The 13,448-nt window shown below is 58.0% G+C and overlaps 1 protein-coding gene across 4 annotated transcripts in view; it reads right to left on the minus strand.

The window, feature by feature from the left end:
- Positions 1 to 213: 213 nt before the first annotated feature.
- The window catches only part of SMG6 (SMG6 nonsense mediated mRNA decay factor), a 90,086-nt gene continuing 76,851 nt past the window's right edge, over positions 214 to 13,448 (minus strand). For all 4 annotated transcript variants that reach the window (XM_077312575.1, XM_077312574.1, XM_077312577.1 and 1 more), the window contains exons 14-19: positions 12,142 to 12,318; positions 10,901 to 11,047; positions 7,365 to 7,518; positions 3,870 to 4,081; positions 2,502 to 2,583; positions 214 to 1,540 (exon numbers count right to left, since the gene is read on the minus strand). In XM_077312575.1, coding sequence (XP_077168690.1) covers positions 1,410 to 1,540; positions 2,502 to 2,583; positions 3,870 to 4,081; positions 7,365 to 7,518; positions 10,901 to 11,047; positions 12,142 to 12,318 — 903 coding nt within the window. In that variant the 3' untranslated portion in view covers positions 214 to 1,409. The remainder of the gene's footprint in view (positions 1,541 to 2,501; positions 2,584 to 3,869; positions 4,082 to 7,364; positions 7,519 to 10,900; positions 11,048 to 12,141; positions 12,319 to 13,448) is intronic.

The following is a 13,448-nucleotide window of genomic DNA, read 5'->3' on the forward strand; positions in this document are numbered from 1 at the left end:
TTTGCTCAAGAGCCCTGTGAAAGTCAAAACCTTCTGTCGTTCGTTTTACAGTGTTCTGAAACAGATGTGTGTGTGTTTTTTTTTTAAGGGGGTTGCGGGTTGCCCACAGCCACGCCTGGCACCCTCCGTCCCACCCAGCCAAAGGCCTCCCTCCCCCTTCTGGGATCTTTGCCCTTCTTCCCCATCCATGAAAGAAGGCAAGGTGCAGCAGTATTTATTCTCTACTAAAAATTTATTAAGAAAACAACGTAACACAAATCAGCAAAAACCCTCCGTCAAACCCAGGCAGGCAAAAAAAGCAATACTAGCAGGCGGCTCTCTCGCGAGGAACTGCTACATCCTGCCCTTCTTCCTCACCTCGGGTGCAGGTGACAACGATGCTCAGTGCAGACTCTGCAGGTGGCAGAGGCTGTTCCCTCTTTGGGCCAGCTGGCAAGAGGGAGGCACCCTTCCACCAAACTCTCACCCAAAGCCAAGGCTCTTGTCAAAGGCTTCTCCCAGCACAGGCCAAGGCTTGACGCCTGGCCTTCCCTCCCTGATTCGGTCGCCCAGACCCAAGGCCCTGAGATAGGGCAGCCATGGGGCTGTCTTGGCCCCTCTTCTGGACACCCTCTGGGAGAGGAGGCTCCTTCCCACAGGGGGCACGGTCAGCCATAATGTCAAGCCCCCACAGCAGAGCATTTCCCCTCTCCCCCCAGGTCTCCAAAGAGGCTCTGAAGTCTGTGAGAATTCACAATCTCCCACCTTGCGACCTCCTTCACCTGCCTCCCTGCCAGCTTCAAGCCTTTTCGTTCCCCTCAAAATGACCTAAGTGAACTCGTTTAGGTGGGGTGGATGGATGAGGGACGAAAGCCAAAGGACTCCTAAAGGGCAGCGGCAGGAAGGGGAGGGGTCAGAAACTTTGGGGCAACTGCAAAACAGGTGGCGGAGGCAAAGGGGCTAGCTTGGCACAGGTAACTCTGGAGGTGTCCAAAAGGTAACTGGGCAGACACGGTGCCTGGGCGCCGCCGTTCAGGAGGGGAGGGGGACTGGGCCCCACAGCAATAGTTCAGGACCCCCACGCTCGCTTGGAGGTCTCACTCTGGTCTCCCAGAGGGAGGAGCTAAGGGACTTTCTCCCTCCCACCCCCAATGCTCCTGGCCTCTCCTGGGGCATGTCCCTCCCCTTCAAAAGGCCCAACGATCCTAAATGTTCTAGCCCTCAACCTTCCCAGCGTGCATCTCTCCATCTCTCTCTCTCTCCTCCTCCTCCTCTTGCACCCACAGCACGGCCATTCCGGGTGGGGTTGGAGAGGCTGCATTTATTGTTCTGGTACGGCTGCTGCGGACTCGGCCCAGGGCCGCCTGCCTCAAGGCTGCCCTTCCTGGAGGCAAAGAGGTGCGTGACTTCCGGGTGTGGCCTCGTCTTGTTCAGCCCTCCTGCGCCCACCTCAGGAAAGTGGGGATGTCCTTCACGGGCACGTTGCGGGTCAGCGCCTTCACACGAAGGTTCCGGTCGTCCGTCAGCAGCACCACCTCCCGGAGCAGCCGGATTGGGTCGTCTGGAAGAGGAGGGGCGGTTAACGGAGCGGGCCAGCGCCTCTGGCGAGCCGCAGAGAGCCTGCGTGGCCTGTGGCCCGGATCCCTTCGGAAGGGGGCTTAACAATAACCATCCCCTTTCTCGGGCCAGGCAACGAGGCCGACTGTTACAAAACAGAGGCTGTCAGAGTGTCAGGCCCCATCCGCCATAATCCCCTGATCGTCCGATCCTGCCCTGGCGAGGCGTAAACACACAGGAACGCCTTCTCCGTCAAGCTGACAAGTTAAGCTGCCGAGAATTCGGCCTGAGAAACGCGGGACGGGGGCCTTGGGCAGTGGCTGCCCTCCCGCCTTGGAAATGGCTCTGGCGCGGCCTGGAAGGCAGGGGGGGCGGAGGCAGAAGGAAGCAGACAGTGGGAGGAGATGGGACAGGGGAGAAGCCGGCTCTGCTGCTGCCCGCCAAGGCTGGCCCGCTCACTGGATGCCGGTGGGATGAAGCTAGTCCAACTTGCCCCATAAAAGTCACTTGGCTTTGGGGAGGAGGGTGAGAACGTGGGTGGTGAATGGGCAGAGGTTCCCCTTCCCTGTAAGAACACCAGGAGAGCCCTGCTGGATTAGATCAGTGGTCCATCTCGTCTTACACTGTGGCCAACCAGTTCTTCTGGAGCGCCAACAACAGGGCAGAGAGGCTGAGACCTTCATAGGAACATCAGGCTTTCTGGATCAGACCAGTGGTCCATCAGCCAGTACTTCTGGAGGGCCAACAAGAAGATGTAGAGTCCGAGAACTCTTCTTGATGTGGGTCGACTGCCTCTAAACCTGGAGGCTCACCTCAGTTCCCTTAGTAGCCACCGATGGCGCTATTATTTGCTTCAAGCCTCCCTCCCTCCCTCCCTGCCAGCTCTGCATCTCCACGGCACAGATGTACCCGAACCCTGTGGCCAGGCGAGGACCCCTGCAAACCCCCCCTGCCCCCCAACAGACCTTTGCTTGCTGGCATGAAGTCCTTGGCCTTGTCATTGCAGTAGTGGAGGCAACAAGAGAGGATCAGGTCATCGTTATTACCCTGGGGGAAGGCGAGGGAGAAAGAGCCACCGTTAATCTGGAGGGAAGGATGCTGGGAGGTGGGAGGGCCCAGAACTGGCCTCTTCATCGGCTACCTTCAGTCTGGTTAATTGACCAAACCGGAAAATAAACAACCGTATTGCCAGACCCTCAAATTGGGGCCTTTCTGAGATCACCCCAATGTGAATGAGCTGCAGCCGTCAGCAGGCAGCTATTTCACCAACAGCAGGACTGACATGGATTATCTATCCGATAAGTGGCCCGCTGTTTAGAATATATTGATTCATTTCTTGGTGTCGTGGTTAAAGAGTGGCAGCCTCCAATCTGGAGAGCTGGGTTTGATTCCCCGCTCCTCCACCTGCAGCCAGCTGGGTGACTTTGGCCTAGTCACGGTCCGGTTAGAGCTGTTCTCACAGAGCAGTTCTGTCAGAGCTTTCTCAGCCCCACCTACTTCACAGGGTGTCAGTTGTGGGGAGAGGAAAGGGAAGGCGAGCGTAAGCCGCTCTGAGGCTCCTTCGGGCAGTGAAAAGCAGGGCATAAAGACCAGCTCAGCATCTTCTGAAATTTGTATTCCCCCACATCTTGAGTGACTTGGAATGGACCTTTCGGTCAGTCTGGGAAAGCTGAGGTCAAGAAAGCTTGCAACTGTAGCTGGAGGCAGAAGCCCAGTGGGATCCAGTCGCCACGCAGGCCAGGACGTGGGGATGCTGCCGCTGGGATGGGCCTTCTCGCTCTCCTCCCAGGAATTCCAGGCAGAACTGCCCCGCTGGGTCACGTCCCAGTGGCCCATCCACGGCAGCATCGTGTTCTCCCCAGTGACTGGCCAGCTGCTCCTGGGCAGCCCACACAGCAGAGGAGACACCCGGCTCCTGCAGTCATCTTCGGCATCCGCATTCAGAGGCGGATCCCGCCGCCACCACTGACCTGACCTCCCTTCCGCGACAGCCAATATAAGACAAAACAACAAGTGAGGCTGCAAGTTCTCCAGAAGCCTGCTCCAGGTTGGGTATTTTAACCAAAAAGAAAGGGGAATGACTCAGGCCACAGTTTTGGCTCCTACCTGCCCCCTCCCCCTGCCCCCTCCCCAACACCCAGCCTGATTCAGACTTCCAGGGAACTTGAAGGTCTGAGCCCTGTTTGGTGCCATGTCACTCATTCCCCCAAAAAAGGGACTTCCTGTGCTTTCAGCAGCCGGATTCGGCCTCCCTGCTGACGCTCCCCTTGCGGTTTACCTATTCCGGGCTCCCCTAGTGAAAGCGGGGCGGGGGACTCCGCTGCTCTGCTCACCTGCTGCCTTGAAATGTCCTCGCTGCGGAAGGAGATGGATTCCAGCTCGTTGCCCCGGCTGGTGAGGGCTCGCATGTAGTTGTCTCGTTGCTCAAAGCGCGTCTCCAGGAACTCCACGGCCTTGCGGGCCCGCTCCTGCAGCAGCCGGCCGTAGCCCCCAGCCCGGTTCTCTGATTCGGGGCCCTTGGCCAGCCCGTCCAATTCGTTGATTACTGACGGGGGACAGAGAGAGAGAGAGAGAGAGAGAGAGAGAGAGAGAGAGAGAGAGAGAGAGAGAGAGAGAGATGTATTTGGGTTTGGGCTTTTGGCTGGCAACTCCCAGGCATCACCTAAGAGACCTGGGGCTCTGGGAGGCATCCCGCTACTTCTGGCCCCTCACCGCTTGACTGCCGCTCCCGGTCAGAGGAGGGCTATCGCCGTTAAGGCTGGCTGCTTTGGCTACAGACAGCAAACTCACGCTTTCCCCAGCCCCACAAGAAGCTTCAGAGATTCTGGGGAGCTTGTTCTCACCCAAACAGGCCGTTTGGGAGCGCCCAACCACGGCGAGTGTGCCTGTCAACACCCAAATGAGTCTGCGTCCACGCGTCCACGAGGGCCTCATCCCCTCCTTCCCCAGCCTCATCTCCGAGATGGTTAATCCGACCGGGTCTTTCCGGCTTCCTTGCCAAGCGCTGAGATCAAGTGGGAAGTATGCATTCCTCGGGGACCAGGGAGGTAGGGGGAGTGGGGAGAGAGCTGGGGCAAAGGCCTTTCCTTAGTGCTATGAAACTCACCCCCCCCCCCCCCCCAAAAAAAGAAAGAAAACTTCTAGATTTTGTACTGGGAGCCCTTACTGTTCAGCCATCAGAATCCCTGTGACATTTCGGCTCCAGTGTGCCTCCCACCCCCAGCAGCCAGAACAAATCTTTGAGCCTTACCGGGGTTGGTGGTGGGGAGAAAGTACAATGCAGGAACATCAAACAGGGGGGGGGAGAGAGGGGGGGGCTGCCTCACCATCCTGAACTCCGTTTCTCAGCTGCTTCCAAGCCAAACAGCCTTCAAAGGGGAAGCATGTTTGCACTCCTGCTTGAGCTGGCTTCCACACAGCAGGGTCAGGGGAGCGTAGGGGTGGGGCGGGGGGCAGAGCCAGCAAAAGCAGCCCCGGGGAGAGCATTGGGTGGGCTTGAACCCCCCACCCCCTGCCCCCCGCCCCAGGACTAGCAGCCCTGCCTCCAAGCTGTGGAGGGGCTGGTTCGTCCCCCAGCCCTGACACTGTTCCCACGGGGGAAGTCAGCGGCAGCCCAGGATCCAAAGCTGGTGTTCTCTGCGCAGGAATCCTCACCCGGTAGCTTGCCCAAGGGGAGCAGGACTGGGAGGGAGGGTGGAGGCTCCGCCCGGCTCGTTTACTCGAGCTGCCGGGACCTCTTTCTTGAGGGCGGCTTGACAGAGGGCCTGGGGGGCGTCTGCAGGACCTTCTGACTTCCTGGGCGGCAGATGGGCAGGGTCTAGACCGGCTGTGCTTGGCCTGAAGGCACTAAGTTCCCTACAGTGCTGAGAAGGCTGGTGGGATGACTAGTCCCAAAAGCAAGAAGAAAGCTCCGGCCACTTGGCCATCCTAAATTCTCTCCCTCTTTTTTTTTAAATTTAAATGTTCCTAACCAAAAAGCTTTCTTGGATGTGGGCCTTCCGGATCCTCTTCCGCACGCTGGGCTCCCTTGCTGCTAGGCAGGGCCTTGATGCCCACCCCCAAAGCGGGGGAGATCGGGCTGTCGTTCGGCTCAAGGGTGAGCCTCGGTTTGAGAGATGACTAGTCCCCCTCCTGCCCCCGGCAACAACACCCACACTGGGGGCAATGGCTGCTGACCCTTTCCTCCAGGCTCAGCGAGAGCAGCATTCACTCCCAGGCGAGGGAGCGGCATGCTTGTGTGCCCAGCACACCCCCCCCCCGAAACAGACCACCCAGAGGCAGCAGCAGCAGCAGCAGCAGCAGCAGCCGTCGCCTGCTATCTGCCAGGGCCGAGTGTTTACCAATAACAGGAACCAGCTTTGCTGAATTGCCGGACTGCAGCTTTATAAGGAGAAAAGCCAGAGCCAGCAAAAGGACACGGCCAGGGAAGGGCCCTGCCTTTGGCCAAAGTTCCTGACGAGACGAGAGAGGGGAGTTCTGCCCGAGCAGGCTGGAGATCCATTTAGTCAGCGTCCTGTTTCCTGACGGGGGCTGGCAGGCCTTGGGGATCTTGCAAAGCGGAGAGAGAAGGCGACGGCCCCTTACTTGGCTGGGCCCAGGTAGACTGCCTCGGAACGTGGAGGTTCTGTTTAGCCCTGCCACTGCTCTCGGTCCGTTTACGAGTCTTTGGAGGTGTGTGTGTGTGTGTGTGTGTGTGGGGGGGGGTGCAGCCACAAGACTATCCTGGTACAAGCAGAGACGACCCGTCAGCCGAAGATTAATAAACAGAAAGAAATTTCCAAGCTGGCGATGGCAAAAAGTTTTATTCAGAACGAGTTCCTAAGTATAAAACTTCGTTTTTTACTTCCTCAGTAAAACATCTCATTTATGTTACCTTTATGGATCTTTGATGCTAACAGACCCAAATTATATGACTTAAAATATAATATATAAGGTATATAAAATATAAGAATTAGGCAGAGGGTTGAAGACTTTGTTTGTATCCCTGAAAAAAAAAACAACCCAATTCAGAAATAAGTTTACTGAGGAAGTAAAATACGAAAACGAGGTTTTATACCTAGGAACTCGTTCTGAATAAAACTTTTTGCCATCGCCAGCTTGGAAATTTCTTTCTGTTTATTATTATTATACAAGGCTATCCTGAGCAGGGGGAGAGCATCTTCCTGCAACCCGACGCTGAGCTCTTCGGGAGAAGCCAAACACGAGGATTCTTGGGACTCTCTGTCAGCTCTGCAGCTCTGAGGGCCACTGGTATTCCGATAAGCCGAAGGGCCGAACTAGAAACGGTTATGATCATGGAGACAACCTGTGGACACTGGGGTCGCTTTCGAGGAGAATTCAGCCATTTAAAACCGCTGCAGTTGGGCCCACAGTGGGCTGAAAACAGGTGCTCTTGTTGTCACCTCACTGTGTCTTTTAAAGCGACGAAACAAATGGGAGGGGGCTGTTCAGGCCCTTTAACAAGATGCAGGGCGGAGACACAAGATTACCTGCCAATGCTGCACTGCTAAACGTCCCCCAAAGTGGCGCCGATGGTCACAGATTGACCCCCAGGTCAACACCGGGTTGGGTCCGGCTCTTAAGACGCAGGAAAAACTTTCCCAAGGCCTATCAGTCGTTATGGCTTTTTTCTTTTTTAAAGACGACCCTCCAGATTCAGAGGCAGTCTATCTGGTTATCAAATAACTGTGATGGGGGATGCTCCCGGAGGTCCTTGGCCTGGATGCTGCTGGATACGGAGAACCGGGCCGGAACCGACATTTCTTGCTCTCCAAGAAGCCTGATTGGACGGCTTTCCCCGCCCCCGAGGGACAGCCAGCCCCACTCACCAATCAGGGGGACCACGATGATGAACTGCCGGCAGTCCAAGAGTTTGGTGAGGCTGTCCAGGTGGTCGATGAAACCGTTGGTGTCCGGCACCAGGAAGACGGGCCGGATCTCCAGCTCCATCTGCCGCACTTGCGCCTGGTCCTTCAGTACGGCCTGCCAAGAGAAGAAGAAGAGAAAGTGGCCCTCGGATGGAGCCTCAAGCGAGCTTTGGCAGCCATCGCAGACCTGGGTCCTCCTGTCCCCGCACAGACCAATTCTGTCCCCTCCCACCACTCCTCCTCCTCCTCCTCCTCCTATTGATTCTGCTCGCTTTACAGAGTTCATTCTGCAGCCTGCCACCCGTTGGGGGGACTGCTGGATACTCTCTTGCGCTGACCCTCCAGCAGCTTCCCAGATTCCACGCATCCTTCAGATGAGTTTGGTGCTTGCAAACTGGAAGTGTTTGCCCCCGTCATCCCCCCCCCCAGGACATTCTTAGGCCAAGAAGCGAGGGAAAGAAGCCCTCGCCTGTGATCCCGACAGCGACATGTACAAAGCTGAGACTGCAGACAGCAATGGACCGGCATGTCCCATTCAAAAACCCAGGCGTGGCGCGGTGTGCACTTCGTCGCACCCACGTGAGCAGCCGATGCCCAGGAGGTGCCCTCCCTGCACTCCTGCCCCAGACTCCCAGGCTCCTGGCTGCCGCGAGCCAGGCCTGTGCCGGCCGTCACGTCCCATCCTGCCCCCTAGGATGGCCAGGGAGAGGACGGCCGGATGAGAATGGCCGTGGGGACGGTGCCAAGTCCCCCCCCCTCCCCGCCCCGTTCAAGGAGATGGAGGGGAACTTGCCTCAGCAGGGTTCAGAGGCCAGAGGGAGGTTTATTTGTGTTTGGCAGCTGCTGGCTAAGGGGGTAAAGCAGGAGGGACGGCGGCTTCCAGCCAGGCACCGTGGGGGTGGGGGTGGGGAGAAGGGGCTTCGTGCCAGGAAGGAGGGTGCGTGCATCAGACTGAGACCAGGATCCGGCGGGGACGGGGAAGGAGAAGGAGCCATGCCAGGAAGTGCCTTGGCGTACCATGTCAGAATCTGCTATCCTCTTCTTGCTGATTATGCCCCCGTGTCTTGGAAAGGGGCGGCCTCTGAGCGTGCGCAGCCTGCCCCTGCCTTTCTCCTCGCCCCTTTTAACAGGACGGGGACCGACGAGCGGGGCTTCCGAGGAAGCAGGCCGGGCCGCCCTTGGAGAGGACGACGTGCTCTGCCAGAGCCGGTGGCAGGCGAGGCCAACGGCTCTGCCCGCTCTGCGGGATGGGAGCGGCTTCCTAGAATGTCAGAGGGGCGGGGGGAGGCCGGCTCTCGCGTCGAGGACCGACGTGCCCGCTGCCCTGTCGCAGGCTTGTCTGCTCCCGCTGCCACCGCCGCGACGGAGCCGCTCTTTGGGGGGTTGCCCTTCCGCTGCTGGCAGGTGTGCGCGTGCTGGCTCATTGTTTCCCAGTGCGCAGGGCGAGCGGACCGGGGCTATATTTAGCCAGTGACTCCCTCCCCTCCCGCAGGAGAGCAGCTGGGCCCGGGGAGGACAGGAGCGTAACTATTTTCGGCAGTCCTGTCTGAATGGGCTGCTCCCCCCCATCCCAACTCCACGGGAACCCGAGCCGCTGCCACTGCTACTGCAGCGCCCAGAAAAGAATAGGGGCCGTGGAGAGGAAGAGCTTGTTATGTTTCAGGTGGGATGTTCTCAGTGGCGCAGGAAACGCGGCCTCTGCTTGCACAAAGGGCTAGGTGGCCTGAGAGACATCTGAGAGGCAAGGTCGGGGGCACGGCTCTGAGGACAAGATCGCTAGTTCCCAGCTCGCCGGGCCAAACGGGGCCCTGATCTTGTCCCCAGACGACAAGGTGGCAGAAAGAAAGCAAGTCCCTTGGAGCTTACAGTGACCCCAACAATGATGTTGTTACACATGACAATCGCGTCCTACCTCTCTCCCCTCACAGGCCACAAGGACTGGGGGAGTTCCCAGAAGGCCTCTGCTCCCGTCTGGACTCAGGCACGCTTAGTTTTCCTGACATGGCTGCCTCGGGGGCTGCCGGCCCGCCTCAGGAGAAGACCAATATCCTGTGAGCAGCGAGCCCAGGGCCACACGCCACTCAGAAACCGGCCTCTGATCTGACCAGCCCTGCTTCTGGCACTCATCCCCTTTCCCTCAGGATTGCTAGTAGAAGCAATTTTTTAAAAATCGGGGACAAGGCCTGCCCGCCATCTCCTCAGCCTAGGAGTCCACCTCCCTGATTCCTAGGCGTGAGCCGGGCTGGCATTCCTTCTCATGAGACCACAATGACTGGAGCCTCTGAATGGTGGCATCATGCTCTTTCTCCTAGGAGCCAAAGGGGGCATCTCCCGGGAGCACCAAGGAGGGAAAAGCCGGGGCCTCCTCTGTCTCAGACAGACGCTGTCCCTTGGCCTTGTCTACTCTCCAGCTCCAGAACCCCACGGGCTGGATCCGCAGGGGTTTCTTTCCTGCGCCCCCTCGAGGCCCTGAGCAGACCCAGCTCCTGGGTTCTGTGGCTGGAACCGAGCGACTTCTGTCTGTCTCTCTCTCATACACACGCACGCACGTGCACGCGCACCCCTCTCGCCTGCTAGAATCCAGGCCTTTTTCCTCCTGGCAGGCAGAAGGCTCACTGCAGCAGGCAACGGTGGGCCTGGAGAGCAAAAGAGCGGTGGTTCTGGGCCTGCAGCCAATAGCCAGCGGGCACACATGTGCACGCTCTCCCAGTAGGGCCTTCAGCGGCCCTGTTTTACAACCACCTCGGCACAGACTCCAGAGTTCACGCATATGGCTAGACAGATGTGTTTGGCTGGCGTTCAAGGCTGGGAAATTAAGAGTTATGGAAGTGGAGGGCCCTGGGCACTGCAGAGGATGGAGGGAAGGGGTGGGGGGGGGGGTGGAATTTCCCTCGGCTGCTGAGAAACCCTTCGCTGGGCTTCAGGGAGTCAGCCAGCGAGCGGGGTCAAGAGAAAGCCGGCCGGCCAACGCCCCGTGGCCAGGGCTTACTCAGAAAGGGCCGGTGCGGAGATGCGTGTGGGTGGGGTGGGGTGGGGAGTCGACGGGTCCCGCTGGGGCTCGAAATCATCCCGTTCGGACGTGGTGAAAGGAGGGGGGGCGGATTTGGGAAAGGTCTGTCCGAGAGACAGTGGGACTGAATAGTCCGAGACGGCTGGAGACGGCTGGCCCCTCTGCCCCCAGACCCTCTGGCCGGTCCGGCAGCTGGCTTTTGATGGCTCCAATGAAGACTGCAGGCTAGTGGGGGAGTGTTATCAAGCCCCGCCTCCCTCCTCGAGGATTGGCTCCCTGCAGGGACACAGTGGAACTCTATGCCTTTCCCCGGAAGTGGACATCTCTTGGGAGGGTTTCGCAAAGTGTCTCCCTCCCCTGCCCCTGCTCTCCTCCCGGAAGAGAAGCTCCGCACCCAGGAAGGGGAAGATCTTGGTCTTTCTCACGCAATCCCCTGAGGGGCTTCCCGTTCCCACCCAGCCACCTGCCGGCCGCCACCCCAGCCCACCTGGATCTTGTCTTGGCGGCGTTGCTGCTCGGCAACCTTCCTGGACAATGCTTGCTTCCTCGCCCGGAGCTCCCTGATGTCCAGCTCGCCACCGCTGCCTTCGGCCTCTGAGTCGTCTTCAAAGGCCTCGATCCTGACTTCCTCGTCCTGGCGGAAGGAGCCGATGGGGAGAGAAAGGAGGGGGAGAAAGGGGGCCATTGCAACACAAGGCGGGGTGGAAATTCATGTGTTTGTCACCTCCTCCCACGAGAAATCCTTGGAACTCTTAACACTGGGAAGGCCGCTCAGTGCTGGGGGTTCCCACTCCCCCTTACTGTACTACAATCCCCAGAATTCCCTGGGAGCGTGGGCCCAGCTCATCCCATCCCTCCGCAAGTGGCCAGGGTGCTACCAGAAGAATTTCCTGCCGATGTGGGAAAGGACGCGGCAAGAATGTGCGCACAGGGCACGCCGCCAACCCAAGCACCCAGGCTCAGATGGACAAGCGCCCTGAAAGCACATTATTTTTTCGACACGGATAGTTTCACCGCTGTAAGTGACAACGTTCGGCCAGGGAGGACCCCTACATAGAACCCAGTGGGCTCCGCAGCCTGGGGTCGAAAGACCTCCACTCTCCCCTCACTGGCCTCATCCCTACCCAAGGCCAGAGTAGCTCTGTGGAGTGGCAGGCAGGGATGCCACAGACATACAGGCACAGTCCGCAGAGAACCCCGGGCTAAAGGAACAAGCTGGGGCAGAAAAAACAAGAGGAGAAATTCCTTAATCACATCAGGATGTGAACGGCGAGGGAGGGAGGGTGGGAGGGAGGGCGGGGAGGGGGGAGGAGGAGAAGAGCCAGCACCAATCCCTCTTCCTGTACGTGTGTTGGAGGCTGCTGTTCAGTGCTGTCCCCCCCCCCGCCCGCTCCACTGCTATAAACTCGATCCTGAGACTGAACCCTAACTCCCCCCTCACCCTGCTCTTCCTCTCCACCCCCTTCCTGCTGCGCCGGAGCTGCACATTATTAAAGCTCTGCTCCCCCCACTGAATCGTATTTGCAAGGCGCATCTGGAACTCATCGCTGTTGCCAGAGAGAGCCAGAGAGAAAAGGCTCTTGGGTGGGACTGGCAGGAAGGGGCACATGAGCGCAGCATGCTCGAGAGACATTGTGGAGCCCCCCCGCCTCCCCGTTATAAATAGCAGGCCAGCCCAGGCCCACTGGGGGCCTCACTCCTGCCGTGCATGCCCTTCCCACCCAGTACCTGATCTTGCAGTTGTTTTCCCTCTTGGCTTGCCATTTCCTTTCCCATGGCGTCTGGGACGGGGGCCACTGACACATACTTTCCACCCTTGAATGCCAGCAATGGCTCTTCTTGGCCACAAAGGGCTTCCAGGAAATACTTCAGCACCGTGACCCTCTTGCAGTCGGCCGCAATAACCTACAAAGTGAGGATGGGGGAGAGGAGGAGGAGAAAGAGGAGGAAAAAACGAAGTCAGAGCACTGAGGGTGGGTTGGCCAAGGGGGGAGAACTCGGAGGCCGACTTTCGTGACACCAGGTTTCAAGTTGCACCTTCGCCAAGGACCAAAGGGCCATCCTGCACACCCCAGGCGTTTGCAGTCGGTTCAAAGCTGTGGTTGAGGAGGGAAGGTGTCTCCCCCCCCCCCAGCAAAGGCATCAGTCTTGATTTGAGGCTTGAGCCCCAGCACTTCTTTTGATGGCAGATCATCTCCTTTCCCCTTCACAGCATGCGTGGGACAGATATCAGCTGGCCCCTTTTCTCAGAGCAAGAAATGACCTGGAAGGTTGGGCGGAGGTAGCTGTAAAGGTGACACCAATCCAAGCTCCCAGTGGGCAACTAATCAAGTGGAGGGAAGACAACTGGAGCCTTTTCGGTTGACCCAAACACCTGCAGAAGTTGGCAGCCTCTGCTGCAGGGAGGGAGGCTAAGGGTTCCTTAAACAGGGTGGGTATGGGAGGCAAGTGCAAAAGCCACATACCCCCTAACTCAAAGTTGCACTTACCGGTAACTAGTGTTCATCCAGTACCTTCCTTGCAAGCACGCATGGGGACTGTGCATAAGTAAGCCTGCTATCAGGGCGGTCCTTACAGTTAAAAGCCTTCAGGGGGAGCTGTGTATCAGAACCAGAAATGTGTTCCCATCCAGGGACCACCTGATCCCATGTAGCAGTGCCCCCACCCTCAGTAACTCAAGTGCTGCCGAAGCCAGAGCATGCAGTGGGGAAGGAGGGAGGGAATGTGTGCCTGCACAGAAATTCGATGAACAATAGTTACAGGTAAGTGCAACTTTGTTTTCATCATCAATCTTCTGTGCAGTCTCACTTGGGGATTCGAGCAAGCTACTCACCAGGAAGTGCGCCATGCTCTCCACATTTGATGAGTGAATGAAGTTCTGCCTTCTCAACTTGAACTTCTCGCCTTGCCTGAAGATCCAAAGCATAGTGGCATATAAATATGTCTGCTGATGACCAAATAGCAGCTTGGCAGATCATCACCAACAGTACTCCATCAAACGAAACTGAAGAAGTCATAGCTCTTCTTCACACTCT

The sequence above is a fragment of the Paroedura picta genome, chromosome 15 (genome assembly GCF_049243985.1).
Source record: "Paroedura picta isolate Pp20150507F chromosome 15, Ppicta_v3.0, whole genome shotgun sequence".
NCBI lineage: Eukaryota > Metazoa > Chordata > Lepidosauria > Squamata > Gekkonidae > Paroedura > Paroedura picta.